General features: G+C 35.3%; 1 protein-coding gene across 2 annotated transcripts in view; it reads left to right on the top strand.

The window, feature by feature from the left end:
* The window catches only part of ROCK1 (Rho associated coiled-coil containing protein kinase 1), an 83,387-nt gene that overhangs the window by 23,664 nt on the left and 41,579 nt on the right, over positions 1–18,144 (top strand). For both annotated transcript variants that reach the window (XR_009274547.1, XM_058801818.1), the window contains exons 2-6: positions 8,161–8,242; positions 11,978–12,078; positions 12,892–13,029; positions 14,215–14,390; positions 17,141–17,225. Coding sequence is in view for 1 of the 2 variants with exons in the window: in XM_058801818.1 (XP_058657801.1) it covers positions 8,161–8,242; positions 11,978–12,078; positions 12,892–13,029; positions 14,215–14,390; positions 17,141–17,225 (582 nt within the window). In the remaining variant the exon portion in view is untranslated. The remainder of the gene's footprint in view (positions 1–8,160; positions 8,243–11,977; positions 12,079–12,891; positions 13,030–14,214; positions 14,391–17,140; positions 17,226–18,144) is intronic.

The raw sequence follows: 18,144 nt of genomic DNA, 5'->3' as shown, positions 1-18,144 counted from the left end.
TTTTTGGCTAGCACCATCACTTTGAGAAGTGGAAAGGATGTGAAGTCACTTTTTTCCACGGTGAGGTATTTCTGTGGATAGTGTGTCAGGTTGTTTGCTCATCTCCAGTTGCAGTTGTTGCAGTAGCTGGGAACTCTAGACCTGTGAGGCATTTCCTAATGCCAAGTGCTGCAGTGGCTGTGGAATGCTGCTTCCATGGTGATAAACATCAGTCACTGCTCCTCACCAGGACTCCTTCTTCTTCTAACACTATTTTAATATATATGTTTTAGGTGTACTTGTGTTAATGACATTTAATACAGTTTTCTTGAAAAGGGTGGTTTTAACACTGTACTTATGCTTTATTTAATTCTAGTGTTAGCCAAACGTGGCTTGATAAATCATTTAAACCTAAAGTAGGCTATCTATTGTCTTATTTTCTACACATTAAAGTATAAAGAATATCTGTAGCCTTCCAGATAGTTCTACAATGGTGTTAGTCTTTTTATGTAAAGTATTGTTTTCATGGTAGAATGTGCCACATTTGCTATAGAAGCTTTGAAGTTTGTAAAACTTGTCCAGAGAGCATATTAACCAGTGCAAGGGAACATTTTTTAAGGAAATGAAGCTGCAAGGATCCAGCGATCTCACTTGCTGTGAAATGAATCAGTATAATTTGACATAATGGCAATCAGGTTTTACTCCCATTTCACATGTTCCTGAACTGTTTTCAAATTATATGGTACCTGTTTTCTGCCTAGAATTTACTCAGTACATTCTTGGTGCTGCATTGGTCTATGTTCATCATCATCCTTGAAGACACTCTCATCTGATAGTTGTTCCTAAAGATGCAATACTAAGTGGAATTAATTCTGATGACAAATTGAAATAATAAAGCAGTAATGTAATAAATTGAAGTTTGCGTGTAAAGACTATTGACCACAAGAAATTATGCAATTGTAGTAAAATTAATGTTGTAATGTAGTGTTAGAATTTGGAGTGAAAAGAAACACCCACTGAAATACATCTTCTGGAATATGTCTTCAAACAATGTCAGTTTTCCATAATTTTAGACATAAAATAGTCTCACTGATAGATGTCATTCAGAACAGATATAGTGATTGGCAATTTCTTCATCTAGTCAGTGGACAGAGAGGAGCTCTGGTGTGAAGGATCTATGACTTAGACTCTGTTTTAGTGAAAGACTGAGGTGTGCAGTGGGTGCTAGCAGTACTCCTGCGTGCTTACTGTATATTGGTTGATTTCACAGATTTACACTACATTTTGTTTTAGTTTATTTTTGGAGATGCTTCAGGTGGTAAGATCCATTGCTGGAGTGACGAAACAGCAACACCCAGAAATGCATATGAAAAAAAATTATTACTTGTATGTGTATCTGTCTGTAGACTTGTACCTGTGGTTTCCTAAAGTGCTAATATGGATATAACAATATTGAGAGGCCTTTTGGCTCTGGTGTTAGTTTCAGTGGATATTTTGATGCATGTGATTGTGTATATCAGTATAATGTGAGATATCAGTATAATTTGAGCTATCTGGATTGATTTATAATCTGGTGAGTCATGTAGGAAATGTATATTCCAGGAATTTGTCAGTGCAAGTATTGAACAGCTACTGTTTGAGCAGAAGGCAAGTACGTGTACTTATACATGGGAGCACACAGAATGTGGGTGAAGTTTGCAGCTACACTTGAAATAACCCTTTAAAATGGTCAAAATGAAAGCAATAATCCATACTGCTTACAATAATGCTGTCTTGAAGTTTCAAGATCTCTTTATTCAGTTGTTAAATCTTCACTGAGTCAAACTCTTTGCTCTTTATTGAGCTAACACCCCAGCCCCCCAGTATTTCTGTTTGAAAGGCTATCTGTTTAAGCAAATTTGCAAGAACTCCTAGGAGTATTGCTGCATATGAGGGCAGCAATTCTCTGTAGAGTTCTGTCGTGCTGGGTGATGAATCAAGGGCTTTTTACCAGGCTCACATGTCAGTTTGTGTACTTTGCCTGCTGTAACAATTTAATGAAAATTCTTAAGTGAAGTGCCTTAACTCTGTCTACATTTTCTTGTCCACTTTAAAGATGAAGTGTTAAATTGCAGTTTTCTCTTATTTGGACAGCAAAATTAATGGGTATGATTAACTTAAAACTTAACGGGATCTTTTGTGTATTTGATTAGAGATTGCCAATAGTGCTACATTTATCTTAGTTGACCAGAGAATTATGTATGACAGGATGTTATTGTGAATTATGATGAACATGTGCAAAACAAGGTGAGTCAGGTTTGTAGATTTGATAGTGAGGGGGGAGATCATAGTGCTATAGGGATAGGAAAATGGCTACAATACAGAGAACCAAAATATGGATAGTTAGTTAAGTCGCAGATTTTAAGAGTTACTTTTGTCTCTTGAAAAAAGGAAAAGTGGCAAAGAGTTTAAACTTGGGTAACTGCCAGTCTGTCCAAGAAATGCAAATTTTCTATGCTGGTAATACTCATTAGGTATTTTTTTAGTGCTTTGAATGCTAAATAAATAGTAGAGTAATTAAGTGTCTCAATAACAAAGTTTCAACTGAATTTTGTGTATTTTTGACTTGTGCTAGATGATACTGCATCATAGTGAAATGTGTATAAATAAAATTTCAAAATATAAAAATGCTATAATTGTACCCTGATAATGTTGATCATTTATTGCATTTTCTACTTCATATCACTTATGAATCATAAGATATGTTTTGCTAAATTGGAATTGGTTAATAGTATATATTTTCAAATATCCCTATAAAATTATATTAATATTAATTCATACATTTGAATGAAACCAGCATTACAGAATTGTAGTAAGTTTTGAGATTAGGGAATGTAGTTGCAGAGTGAAGAGCTCTAGTATAGTCAGAGTGCCACTGGCAGTTTGATGCATTAAAACTTTGGAAGTAGGTATAGATCAAAATTTGGGAAAAATCCAGTTAATGTGAGACTGCTTAGGACAAACTGAAGAAAGCCAGTCCATTGTAGATGAATCTAATGAAAAGAGGTTAGCATAACAACCTGAGAAATTCAGCGTTAAGAGATTGTGTAGTTAAGGTATGTGCTATTGGTAAGTTTTGTGTTACAGCATTCTGTATTTTTAGAACAAGTGAAGGGAAAGTATTGGCAAAGGCAGTTGGGCTTGGCTACTTGTATGAATGGATGAATAGATGGAAGCTGGTGATCAGTGTATTCAAAACAGATTGGTAATGAAGTTTAACAGGTGTGTGGTATTTCAAAGTCATAAGGGATCTAAAATGGTGAATAATGATCAATTTATGATGGTAGAGCAGTAAAAATTAAAGATCTAGCAAGTCAAAGAAGAAATTAATAATTTGTGCCTGGCTGATTAAAAGTGGTAGGTAAAATTAGTCTTTGAATGTTGATTGAGTGCATGGGAGAAAAACCTCTCATCTTTACTTATGTTGAACTCGCTTTGATTTGTAATGCCTAGTTTTGTGAAAGAATCAATCTAGTACACAGTGACTAAAAAACTAAGTAGATATTTCAGTGAAGAACTGAAAACATAATGAAGCACAGAACAGGAACTGTTGTAATGCATTGTGTACTTAGGGTGTGCTCACAACTTAAATACAACATGCAGTTTCTCCCTATGTGCCCCTGCCCCAGTTATAAAGTAAATGGTGGAAATAACAAATCACCAGAGGGTGCTGATGGTGAGAATTGAAAAAACTTTCATCCAAGGATAATTGGAAGAGAGTTGGCCAGTGGTGAAATGCTGCAAGTGGGTAAAGCTGTGTCTTGAGGGAGGTGGGTAAAGAGTCATTGTCCCTTTTTTGGCTGAAGAGTGGTAAACTTGAGATGAGGTACACTTTTGTATAGCCTGTAGGTGGTGGAATTCATATCTGTGCAACACTGTAAGAGCAAGAAACTAAAACAGAGAAAACATTTAGACAAAAATCACCAAAAAAAAGTTGTCTAGAAAATTTTCATCATAGTTAGCTGTGACAGTGCCATTTCTGGCTCACACATACAGCTGAGCAGTGCTTGCTCGTATCCTCTTTCCTGGACACACTTTCTGTCATCTCCAGAGCCAGTCTATGCATCTAGACTGACCTTTGGTTTTATTCCATATAACTATGCCTTTTAAACTTTTAATTACGGTGTATTAATGAACAAAATTCAACCAACAGAGTATGTTGAATTGTTGGTTTCATAAGGAAGAACTCTGCATGTTGTAATGACTCCCTAGTGTGCCCTCTTTAAAATTTAAGGATGATATGAGGTCTTCTAAACAGATAATGAAACTATTGAATGAATGTGATATAGAAAAGGGCTGTATCAGATCATGAAACTGACTGAAGAACATTAGAAAAGAAGTTTTTTCCCTCCGAAAAGAAGTTTTAATCACCTCCGAAATACTATTACCATGTAAGTGGAGGTATAGATAATTTATCTTAGTAATCTAATTTAACTGTTACAAGGAAAATACCCTTGAAGGCCTGAAAGCTTAACAGGAAAATTGCTCTGTAATGACAAAATAAGGTAGAACGTAGTGTTAGTTGAAAATACCTCTAAGCCACAATATATGTTTCCAAGAAGTATGGAATGTGCTGTATTTAAAGATACATACATGGCACCCATCCAAGTGGAGGAAAAATCCATCATAAAATTGAGGCTGTCTTGTTTAATACAGTGCATGGTTGCCTGTTATAATGACATCTTGTCATCCTTTAAGAGGAGAAGAGCATGGCTGCTATAGGTCTTGATGGAAGGGTGATGTCCCTTCCTTTCTGTGTTGGCAAAAAAGTCAGATGACATATTGAAAGACTGACCAAGATGGAATGAAGAAAGTTGAGAGATGAGCTATCTCAGCAGCCACTGGCGGTAATGATCATGTCCATTTGGACTTAACCCTTTCCCTGCAAGGCATTATTTCTACAACTCCATAGTGTGTTCCCTTCTCTCTGACTCACTCCGCTTTGAACCAGACTCACTTGGAGCTTGTGTACTCCTCCCTATTTGTCCTCTAGTGATACCATTTAAAAATAGCTGTGCTTCTGTGCTTCCCTTTGTGCTGGGACAGCTTGTAGTGTTTGCAAGTTCTTCTGTTTTAGCTAATGTAAGTAAGGCTGTTTCATATTTTTTGTTATACATTAGGTATCCCAAGTATTTTACTTCCATTAATTATGATTCCAAAAATTGCTTCAAGCTTAGTCTTATATTTGCAGTCTGACACTAAAATAATACCAAGGTCTTTTTTTCTTCAGAAAGTTACTTCAGTTGAAGAAAAGAATTGTTTTGAGAGTTAAGGATTTGCAAGTCTCTTAATTATAGAATATCACCCACCCTTACCTTTTTTTAATGGGAGTTTTGAACCAGTTTATTCTCTGGATACTGTAATGAAGGGGAGCTGATTCTTGAAGAGCCTTTTAAATAAGCAATTCTTGGCATGTAGCTTCCTTAGATATTGTTTGCATGATCATGAAATATGATTTCAAATGAATGGAAGATCAAGAGCTTAAATCTGTATTTCAGAGTTGTTAAGTATTTTAATTGATAGAGTTCATATATAAGAACTGGAAAGTTAAGAACAGAACAGGAAACTTTGTATATGGTGAATTCTGAATTAAACAGTATTGAAATTTGCTTTTGCATGTTAAAAGTGAATTTGTATACTTTTCCCCATCTTTAAATTAAAACTTTAAAGAATAACACAATAAAATACCTAACATGTCTTAGACATCAAGGAAACCATGACCTTTTCTGTACTTACTGCTTCTTTAGTCATGGACTTATATTTTAGTATTTTGAAAGAAAAAGTATGATACAAAAGTAAGATTGATGTTACGAGTTTAAACATATTGCCATTTTTTGTATTGGTGTTTAAAATCTCCCTTCCTATAGAGAAAAAGACTGAATTTTGCCTTTTGAAGCAAGCCCTGAATTGAAACAGACAATTGCATAACCCCAGAGCCAACCAGGATTTGATAATTTTGTGCTTCTGCTTGGCATGGGGAAGTTTTGTGTTAGTTGTGGACCTGGACAAATCAATTGACTCTACAAATTGGAAGGCTTCACAGCAGATTGAACCCCAGATTTTGGTAGTTCATTGCCATCTCTAATTTGCTTTTAAAAATCACTGGATGCGACCCAGCAGCCTCTTAGCCGGTGTTTTCCTACTGCTTCACACAGCATGGAGATAAATGCACAGAAGCTGCTGGTGGACTTTGTACTGCTGTGCAAGCAGTTATCATGGTTCACCCTTAAATTTATTCAACAGAACCAGAGAATTTAATTTTTTTCCTGGATTTCCTGGATATTTACCATGTGTCATTGGAAGAGGTGTCTTTTAGTAGTATTTGCAAAGTATTTCTCACCAGATTAGTTACCCTACCTTCATAGCTTTATTTCTGTATCTACCTTGAGTCCAAATTGTTGTTGGCCTCTTACTCTGTTATTTCTAGTACTGACTGGTTTAATGTTGTTTCCTTGCAATTTGTTTTCTTTTTTCATCATCAGTGTCAGTCCAAAAAGATGATCCTTTAGTGCATAAGATGCAAAACTGACTTTATTTTAGAGAAGTGAAATACTGCAATGCTTTTTTTGATTTGTGTTATTTTCATTTTAGCATTTCTTAGTTCAAAATGAGCCACTGCAGGCAGAGGTAGCTAAAAAATGGAATATTTGTATGAAATTGACAATTTTAATAATAGCCAGCCTTTAAAGTAATTCTGATTATCCTTGTAGGTACTCGTGTTCAAATTCTAGTGTGATTTTACTGCTTACTCTTATTATATCTGAAGTAAATAATTTCTATCTCACAAACTTTAAAACTGAGGACTGCAAGCCAGGAAATAATTTGATTTTGATAGCACTTGGGATTTTTTATAAAGTTAAAAGTCAGTTGTGAAGACTGAGGTGAAATATAGGTGAAATTGAATTTGAAGTGAAAGATCAAAGACTAATATTTCAGTCTAAATCAAATGTGTTCTCCACTATATATTCCTGGAAAATAAGCTTTCAGAAAGCTTGTGCTCTAGCTTTTGTTCATGCATAGTTACTTGATATACTTAGCAAAGACTTATGGATCAGTTTTCAATCCTGAAAAAAAGGATTGGAAAATCCTTTTAAAAGCTAAAAGCAATCAAATTAGGTCTAGTCAGATCTGAACTGATCAGATCAAAGATATGTCTGGTCTAATATCTCACTCCAAGCAGGTTAAAAATAGGTAACATTAACACCTAGCTATGAATGGACAAGTACATCTCTTGCATGCTTTGGTAGCATCCATCAATTTGTATTTTAGGACCTTTGTTTTTGCCGTTGTCACTTACCTTTACCTGAGGGAGAGAGGACTCCCTAATGCACTTTGATTCTTTGTTACATAATTCCTAGAATCCTTGATCATTTTCAAGTCAAAGCCAAATCTGTGATTTTCAGCCCAAAAACTGGGTTTAGTCTTTCTCCAAGAAGATGCTACCCACTGAGGAGTCATTAATACCTAGTGACAAACTTAGACTTAAACTGTAAGTCCCAAAGTTCACAGCACTTAACAAGCCCTTAAAACTATCTCTTTCTTTGTCGTGTTTGGGTTTCCTGATGGTGTTTGGTTTGCCTTTGTTTGTAGGGATGTATGCTGGGGTAGTAGTGCCAGATGGGCTTGTGGCTGTTTGTTTCTAGACTTAAGTAGGAGTGTATAAAGCCAACATCTTGTTCATGAGAATTCACACTGAATTCAGTGGATAAAATGCAGGGGTTTGATTTTGTGAATTAAATTACCATCTTTGTTCTATTTGCCAGTTGCCATTTCATGTTCAAGTGCCTACTGTGTGATGCATTGTGACTTTTTAATATTACTGAACTTCATTAAAACTGCTATTCTTTTTTGTATTTGGAAAAAGTAATTATTTTCATGTAAGTATGGAGCTAATTAAGGTAATAATACATAGAAGCATATGGAATTAAATTTTGATGAGTCCCATGGAAGTGAAGGAGTAACAGCTGCTTCACATAACTGCTAACAGTCATTAAATAAATGTGAATGATTTCATTTGCATGGAAGATTGATAGGGACAACTGTTTTTTTTTAACTTGGCTCTTTAGTTAGCAGCATGGGTAATTATTTTTTCAAATACTTAATTTTGCTTGTTGTTTTGTTTTTTTTTTTTTTTTTTTTCAGGATGGATTAGATGCTTTGGTATATGACTTAGATTTTCCTGCCTTAAGAAAAAACAAGAACATTGATAACTTCTTAAACAGGTGTAAGTATTTAATGTTTAATTTACTAAATAACAGAAGTCTGTAATATCAAAAAGAAAACACCTGTTCTAGCTATTTGAAAGGCAGCTAGGGGTTTGGAGTGCACTGAGTTTTTGGGTGCAAGAGTCTTATTTATTTATTTCCCACTGAGCAGTGACAGCTGCCTATGCAAATCTCATCCCCAGCAATTGAATGTCCAATCTGTTGCCCCTGTAAATGGCCTTGTCTGAAGTGGCACAAAGCCTTTTAAGAGAAAGACCTGTTGTCTTTGTTAGGGCAACTCCCTGGATTCCCATAACTTGTTTTCTATTTTCATGTACTAGGATATCATAACCAATTAGCAATAAAATGGCTTATTGATGTGTACAATGTCATGGAATCATATTAAATATTTGTTCACTAACAGAATTGGAGCATTATTTTGTAAGCTTTTGGGTTTTTTGGTATAAAGGTCTCTTTTAATGAAAATCTTACACTGCATGGCTGATGCATTTACTTGTGTATGCAGCTGATGTGTCTGCAGAATTCTCTGCATTTACTTTGTATTTTTCCACTGCAAGATTTCCTGCACATTATACCCTATAACAACATTTTAAAATAGTAAAGTTGATTTTTAAATAGAAATGAGTTCCATAATTTTCATAATTAAAAAAAAAAAATCAAGATACAGACAAAGAAAATCCCAGAAAAGGTATTTATGAATCAACACTAATCTGAAGGCTGCCAAACTGGCAAATTCTGAAGATCATGGCAGAAATGTTTGCTGATTGAAGACTTGTTTCTGCCTATAGACTAAATGGGCAAAACTTGAAATTAAACTAATACTGTTAAATTTTTACAGCCTTAAGCAATTCAATTCTATAATAAAAGTGGGTTTTTTTGTTAATACAAAATAATTTGACTAAAATAATTTTTGTCTTTGGTTTGACATTTATGTGGAATGTTTTTTTGTTTGTTTCCACGGTGTTTTCAAATGGTTTACTGGGTGCAACTGTAACCTGTAATAGTGAATTTGTGGTGATTATTTTACATTAATCTCCATTTGTGTGAATATTTGAGTCCACTAGATCTCTTTGATGGCTCATTTGCACGTAAGCTGGTTACTGAAAGCCTCAGCTCAAATGTTCTGTTTAACTTGTCACAGTTCAAACTGTATTGATACCATATGCTGAGTTACATGCACATTTTGTATACTCAGTTATTTACTGAGGAGGTGTGGTGAAACTCTTGGAGAAAAGAGAAGTTGTATCAGGCAAAGGAAATACTCATTGCAACAGATAATTTGAATGTAATTTTTATGAGTAGTGAAATCATTAGTGTGTCTCAAAAAGCTTCACTTCTGCAATAGGGGCTGAGTGAAAGAAAACTTTTACATTTACAACCTGATAATGAATATCTTTTAGGTATAAATTATATACTGTGTAAGATGTGACCTGAAGTAATCTGAAGGTGGAGAACAGAACACATTAGTTCCCTTCAAACTGCCTTTGAAACATTAACTTGCAGTGTTTGCTGAAATATGAAAGCAAGCTGTGGATGTGTGAGTAGTGGCCTTAGAGAGAACTGTGAAGTCTTAGTTTGCCTTGAATTTCTATTAAAAAAATAATTTTAAAATTTCATGTTTATTTTATTTTATTAGGAGACTGTTTATAATATCTTTCTGCAGTATCAGCTGCCTGGTTGCAGAATTATCACAGAATTATTGCAGAAATTTAAAATAAATTTCTGGATGGCAAATAAAATGGGAGTTTGCTTCCTTTATTTTGTAGACTGATTGCCCTATGAACTACTCCTTATCCTCTCTTTACTTCTCCCTAATTTACATTGTATATTTGTGGAGCCTCCAAAATCTGCCTCTACTGGCTGAGGTTGTGAGGATGATTTTTGCAAATGTAGAACCTTATTGTTTCTCTACCGTATAGAATTAACAGAATGAAGAAATGAGTATTGCAGGTGTCTGAGAGCCCTGCTTGCAGTGGTGACTCAGTTTATTTCAAGGCAGCATCTGCGCCTATACCCAAAGTTCAGGGCAAGTTGGGAGAGGGTGATTTTGCCATGGGAGCCACCCCAGCTGTTCATACAGCATAAACTGGGCAGGTCCTCCACTGGTCCTGGGAGATAAGGAACTGCCTATTGAGGTCTATTGCAGCCTGATAAACCTTGTTTAACAGATCTAGAACGTGGAGGTCGAATTTCCAACACTCTTGTTACTATAACATGCTCTCTGAAAATAACTGAGTGTTAGTATGTTAGTGTGTATCTCACTTTCAGTAAATTTCAGTAAATTTCAATTTGCAACTGATCAGAAGCTTGGCTTACATAATTTTAAAATCCTTAGTTTAGCTTGCTCTTCAGATATATTTTCCTTAATTCTGCTTTGTTCAAAGGCAATGCTTGTGATTGAATACCATTTAAAGGATTCATATTGTGTTTAAGCTTTTTTGTTCAGAAGAGGTGAACCTCCTGTTGTGAGATTACTAGGGAGGAAGTTAGCAATAGCTAGAAAATTGCCGTCATGAAAATTGCTGCATTTTAGTTCTGTGCAATCTTGCTCCTCCTCTTCTGTAAGCCAGTTGTCACCAGGGCAAATAAGGCAATGCATTATTTGTTGGAACTACTGAATATTTTGATCCTTATGTGGAAGAATTTGTCAGAATTTAAAATTTTGCTATAATTTACTGGAATAAGCCTGTGCTATGCTGCATTGTAAATGGTTACTTTACATTAGATAATAAGGCTGCAGAGTATTTATTCAAACAGAACTATGTTTGTTCCTCTTGAGGTAATAAAATCTTACTGAATTTTTATTGTAGATAGGCAGCTTTTGTTTTAGATTGGGGCCTCTGTAGGTAGAAATCTAATGATAATTTTCTGTTAATTGTTTTGTCAGTTTTTAGTGTATGAACTTAAAATATCCTGTTTCTTTTCCGTTCTCTTCCCCTGTCCTTACTTCTCTCTAAACTTTGCTTTTAGGCCTAGAATACTATTTTTGAAAATAAAATACCATTGCATTATTTTTTTATTAGAAGCATATCTGTTTTAGTAGAACTTCCTGGCTTTTAGAAATACTAAAGCACGAAGCTTTTCTACGTAGTCTCATGCCAGTGTTGACCCACATGGATTAAAATAGACTGTTTTAATCTTTTACCAAATTTGGAATTAGAATTAGAATATCTGCCCACTGGGACTTTGTAAATTATTCTAGTTTATAGAATGACAGGTTTATATAAATAATTGCAGTGATTCCCACTGCATGTTTTAAATTAAAATCTACTTTTTTTGAGTATTAGGAATCATGAAAGTGCAGAAAGGCATAACTTTTTTTCAAAAAATATTTTTTCAAGTGTCTTGTAGTATATTTTCTTATACACTTTCCCAGTTGTGTTGCATATTTATTCAGAAATAATATTTGTATACAGATCAGCTTGCAAACAGGATCATGCTGGATATGAAAGTTTTGCATAGCTTATTTTGTTTTAAGGTAATTATTTTAAACGAAATTTCTAAATTAAGATCTTCTGTAGTAGGATTGTACGCTAGAGTCATTGCATCAGGTTATATCAGGTTTTGGTAACTGGTTGTGAGAATAAGGTCATGCATTCTTGCAGAGAATTTTTCAATAGCAATGTAGGTTCTTTGAGCAGCAGTTCTTCTATAAAAACTATGGAAAATTGAAGTTAGACAAATGGGTTTAATTAAGTTGGCTATATATGAAATGTAAATTTTGTTCCATGTAGATAAAGACACAGTAAATAAAATGAGAGATCTGCGCATGAAAGCTGAAGATTATGAAGTGGTGAAGGTGATCGGTAGAGGGGCATTTGGGGAGGTTCAGTTGGTAAGTTGAGTTTCTATTTGTGCATTTGAATGTATTCTGTAGTATTTGTCATGCGTCTGTTTCTCAGTGTAGTGTTCAGAAGATACAGTCTTAAATATTAAAGCCTTTGGCTCAGTGAAATTTTATTCCTTTACAATTTATGAAAATGTTTTTTGAAAATGTCCTTTTTCAGTCCTGTCCAATTGCACAAGTACTTGTTTTGCATTGTAGTCTTCTCTCTTAAAATGGAATGTGTATTACTCATAATCAAGAAAATTAGCCTTTACCACTACTGTTTACATGGACATGTGAAGAAGTCTTAAGGGCTAGAAGAGTTTCTGCCAGTTCAGGGACTACACCAGATTTTTGTGGACATAGTTCTCACAGATGAGAGATGTGTGTTGTTTGTGATAGGTTAGCAGCCAGGCTTGTTAATCCTGCTTTATTTAATCGAGTGCTGGTGGGAGAAACTGGAGATACAGCAGCAAGTATACACATCTGCTAATGAGCTCTGGAAAATGCTTATAGTTTTAACTTTATGGTATTTAACATCACTAACTTCCAATATTTGTCCTTTTAAAGGCACATACATGCAGATTATGTGACTCCTATACCTATGGACTTCTGTGTTGAAAAGTTCTAGCAAGTATTTTAAAAGTAATGCATTGTCAGATATAATTATTTTGTGTATGTACAGTATAGAATCCTTTATAGTAATGTGAAGAGTCTTACAAAATGTGTTAAATAGTAAAGCAGGAAAAGTAACATTTTCAGTGATGTTCTTCATGTGTTAATATGGCAAACTAATTCTGTGTGTCACATTTGTCTTCACAGGTAAGGCATAAATCCTCAAGGAGAGTGTATGCCATGAAACTTCTGAGCAAATTTGAGATGATAAAAAGATCTGATTCTGCATTCTTCTGGGAAGAAAGGGATATTATGGCTTTTGCTAATAGTCCCTGGGTTGTTCAGGTAAAGTGATACTACTTTTAAAATATTGTCATTCTAGAATAGCTTGGTTGCAACACTGCATGACCTGGAATTACACATTTTGAAGTCTGTTTTTTTGGTCTGCTAGGGTGTATATGACTAAGATAATAGCAATTTTGTACAGCAATGCTATACAAAAGAGCAGGTATAACACTTGCTTCAAACTGTATTTTGTCACATTTACATGATAAACTATTCTCTTTATTATTAAAACTCTTTGCCAGATATATTTTGGTGCATCTGCTCTGTAGTAGTTATTTGGATCATGCAGCATACCAGTAAGCATACCAGAAAGAGGTACTTAAGACAGAGCTTCTGTAAATATTAATTTCTGTGTGTATCTTTGCAAATTATGCCTGCTGTTTATTTTTTCCCCATTTCAGTGTTCTCACTGACAGTTTCTTGGGAGGCGCTGCTGCCTTTGAAGTTCTGAGGAACATGCCTGAACCAATCACTGAGCATTGTGTGTGCACATGTCATCTTGTTAATTTAAACTGTTCTTACCCTTAAGCATATAAATTCTTCTGTTAGGCTGGAATGACACAAACTCATTCAAGATTTACCCAAGTCAAATGGGTAACTGCTTTACTATCTGTCTGGGTGTGATTGTGCAGAATAAAACTTAGGAATTTCATCTAATTTTAAGTAAAGAAAAATCTGCTTGCACTACTCATGTTGAGCAGAGGGCTGGCAACTTTAAAGGAAATATTTTTATTGTTTAAAGTTTAGGCTCATTTTCTATATAATAAATAAATGTTGACAATAGAAAAATAAACATTTACTGATAATACAAATAGAATGGGGCAGATGTTTGCAACAGAGTAATTTTGTCTTTGTATATGGGTGCACTAACATCCCAGAGAGAAAGAAAAAGCATTTGTCTAAATGTAATGAGCTTTCTTTGAAATTATCTCAAAATTGATTTTAGCAAATTCACTAATCATAATTTGTAACCAGAACTCTACTTTTTCCAGGGTAATATAAGGGGATGGAGGATCTGGCTCTGGAGGTTAACTTCTTTTTAGGAGGTTTGCTGAATGATGCAGAGTTGGTGAAGTTATTGTAGCAATTCTATTACTTTGGAAATCAGCTTGCACAGAAATGCCTTTGATTTGCCAACAAGCAAAGAACATAACTGGCTTATTTTTTGGTTTTGCTTTTCTGCAGTTATTTTACGCATTCCAAGATGACCGTTACCTGTACATGGTGATGGAATACATGCCTGGTGGGGACCTGGTGAATTTAATGAGTAACTACGATGTTCCAGAGAAATGGGCAAGATTTTATACTGCTGAAGTTGTACTTGCATTAGATGCAATTCACTCAATGGGTTTTATACACAGGTGAGAAAGAAAAAGATATTACACAGGGTTGTTTATTTCCTGATGCTGCCAGAGTTACTTCAGTTTAGGCAGTTTTAAAATTCAAGATACTACTTCTTTATCGTTATTCCATAATTATTCCATATTAGAAATTGAAAAATTGTTGCCATCAGAAACTGTAAGTCTGAGGTGATACAGTCAAAGAAAAGGTTTTCAGGGGACTGATGTTCCTCAGTTTGGGGAGCAATAAAATTGTCCCACTTTACCAAGAGGTAACAAGAACAAAAGTGGTGTGAGATGCTGGCCCCAAAATGGTTCTTTTACTTTGATTAGAAAAAGCTGTTTAGGGAATTTGATCACAGTAGTATCCACTGTTAGGAATTAATTCTCTGCTAGGCATTTGAAGCCTCAGTGACCCATTAAACAAGAATCTGTGAACAATGTGAGGAAAATCTCCCAGCCATATGTTTTCTTGTGAGGGGCAAGATGGAAAATTGAGATGCAGAGCAAAGGGACTTGGATTAGTTTCATATTATGTACTTGCCCTAAAGTGAAATGTAGTCTTTTGTTGGATAGGTTGAGAAGTTTTCTTTTTGATATTTGAACTTGTATCTGTTTCTAGCTTTTAATTATATTGACTGGGAGCAGAAGAATAAAATTTCCAACAGAAAATACAGGAAGAATTTGAGTAGTGTGTAGTATACACTACAGTATATACATTTTCAGTTGGTAATTTGTTCACAAGATCAGTGTTAACACGTAAGCTTTTGCAAAAAAGGCTAACACAAAGCAAAATAAACTACTAATCCATTGCTCGAGTAGGATCTAGAGCATCATTAATTATGGAGCTATGCTGCGTCTAATGGGTAAATTATCTGGCTGAATGAATCATTTGTATGTGTGTATTGCAAGCTTTAGAAAGCAGGCATTAGAAGATACCAGCAGCACAGAGAGGGTTTTTTCATGAAAATTTAGATTATTTTGACACCAGGAGATTTTTTTAAAAAATTGTTTTCCCTTGTAGTTAATCTGTTCAACTCTGATGAATAAAAAGGAACTTAAGAAAATATGGGCCTACTGCTTAATGGGTCAGGGGCTGAGTGACAAAGGACATGGGAATGGCTGAGGCTGCTGCCTTCTTTGATAAGGTCTGCTTTCAGGCCTCTTGGGTCTTGTGCCCAGTGGCAGAGCTTGGGAGAGGAAGGCATTGCTCTGGCAGAGGAAGACCAAGCTGAGTCCAGTTGGGCAAACTGCATATGCACATGTCCAGGGCACACGGTGGGACATGCCATGGGTGGTGAAGAAGCTGCCAAGTAGCATTATGATACTGCTCTCTGTCACCTTGGAAGGTGTGTTGGAATTAGGAGATCCCAGATGACTGGAAGGAAACAAATGGCACACTTGTCTCGCCCCAAGAAGGGCTGGGAGGAGGGAGTCAGAGGAGCTGAAGGCTAGGCAGCCTAAAGGCAGTTGGATTAAATTGTCAGGAAACAGTTTCCAAGCATGTGGGTGGAGAGGTGATGGTGAGCAGCCTGCATGGATTTATGAAGGGTAATACATGCCTTCCCAAAGCAATTACCTTCTGTGTTGAGATGGTGGGCTTCACTGATGAGGCAGAGTATGTTTGTCTTGACTTCAGCCAGGTTGTAGATGTAGCTGGGTTAGAAAGGTGCAGTTTGAACAGGCAAAACTGTCTAGATCCTCCTTGAGTAGATTGTGCTGTCCAGCAGCAGTCAGCTACCAGTAGTTCCCCAGAGGTTTGGTGCCAGGATCAGCACTGTCTCTGTTCACAACTTGAACAGTGTTCAGGAGGACAGGAAGCAGAACTTAATAAAAAAATTGGACCAGGCTTGAAGTTGCGTGGTGAAAAGATGAAAGGCAATGGATGACATGAGTTGCAATGGGGGAATACCTAGCTATTCATTAGGAGTTGTTTTTTCCACTATGAGGGAGGTCAAACAGTAAAAGAGAAAGGTAATGGATTCTTCATCCTCAAAAAAAGAAAACTTGCCTGGATTTGACCCTGAGTAATGTAATGTAACTTTGAAGTCCAATCTGACTTTGCAGCTATACTTTGATCAGGCAGCTAACTGAGAGTCTTATAAAAATCCCTTCCAACCAAAATTATGCTGTGAATGTACTGGTACATTTGCACTACATTTCATCTGACAGTTATGGCCAGAGTTCTCCTTTGAGAACTCTGAAATACACTTTCTCCTGAAATTTGTGTTATGCTATCTTGGTAATTGATTTTTACTGCTATTCTGCTTCAGTATGTTGAATGACATCAACATGCTACACTTGACCAGTTACTTTATGAAAATTCTGTAGTGGAAGTACTTGGACAGTGCTATAAGTTAATATTCCTCTTCAGTCATGGGAAAATATTTGAATAATAGAATTTTGAAAATGGCATTCAGTTGTTCCCTTGAAATAGAAGTGGTACAGAAATGAAGCTATATTTTCAATGCCTGTTTGACATAATCAGTGAATGTTTTTTAGGAACTTGAAGTTCAAGATTAGTGTCCAGATCTATTAAATTTGGTAACTTAAATGTTCTAATTGTAAAAAATGTTGTTGTTCAGCAGTCTCTGTTGGTCATGATACTTAGAGAAAGCAAAAAAAAGTGGAGGCAATAGTGGTGCTTTAATGTTGCTGTTTTTCCATAAAATGTTGCATCTGAAAAGCAGTTGACTTCCATTGTGTTCATAAGTTAAATTTAATAAATTGAATGTTTAGTTTACTTTTTAAAATACATATTTTTCTTTCAGAGATGTGAAGCCTGATAATATGCTGCTAGATAAAGCTGGTCATTTAAAATTAGCAGATTTTGGTACTTGTATGAAGATGAACAAGGTAAATATATTTTTTATAAGGTTAATGTATTTTAAATAATATGTTTGTGATTTGACTTTTATGTTTGTGAAAGGAAAACATACTTGAAAGTGAAAAGAAAAGATACTGAAAAGTTTTAAGCTAAATGAGAAGAGAGTACTCTGTTCTCTTATTGTTCTTCATGGCCTAGTGAAAGGAACTAGATATGATCTTTAAGGTCCCTTCTAACCCAAATAATTCTATGATTCTGTGATTCATGCATCTTATTCAGTGACAATGCAAAGTGCAGAAATGGTTCTTCAAGTACTGTTTTTTAGAGAAGAATTTTTCTGAATTTTTTTTCTTTTCTGAAGTCAAGCTTTTGATTGTATTTAGATGCTCAGGGTAATTTTTTAAAGTATTTTGGTATGAAAAGTTAATGCAAAGAAATGAGATTATTTTTACGTAGTGTGCCAGAAATTAAAGAATCAAAACTGACATGCCAGTTGCTTAATACCAGTTTTACTTATTAGCCATTGCTGATATAGCCTGAGGACAAATCTGAGGGAAACCGATGTGATAGAATTATTTATTTTTAAAAATGCATTCTGAGGTCATTAAAAAAAAATAAAAATTCAACAACAGTATTCATGTCCTGTATAGCTCTGTTGTTCCCTACACAAAACTGCCTGGTTTGTAAGCCTGCACATATATTTGAGGAAAACATATTTGGAAATCTGAAGTACATGGTAGGTAGTAGAGTTGGTGTAATATGTGCAATCCTATTCCAGGAGATCCGAGTAAGTTACTGTACTTAGCTGCTAAATAAAAGGCACCAATGAAAACCAAGTGCAGGCTATGTGTAAAAACCCTAGTAGTTTTGAGCCTAGTCTGGGTTCCTCTATTCTTTTGAAAGCGAAAGGCTATTCTCTAGAAGAAAAACTGCTCAGCATAGGAGCTT

Source organism: Ammospiza caudacuta, chromosome 1, assembly GCF_027887145.1.
Source record: "Ammospiza caudacuta isolate bAmmCau1 chromosome 1, bAmmCau1.pri, whole genome shotgun sequence".
NCBI classification, from domain to species: Eukaryota; Metazoa; Chordata; class Aves; order Passeriformes; family Passerellidae; genus Ammospiza; species Ammospiza caudacuta.
The sequence above is the reverse complement of the archived record's forward strand: the minus strand, read 5'-3'. Positions and strand labels throughout refer to the sequence as shown.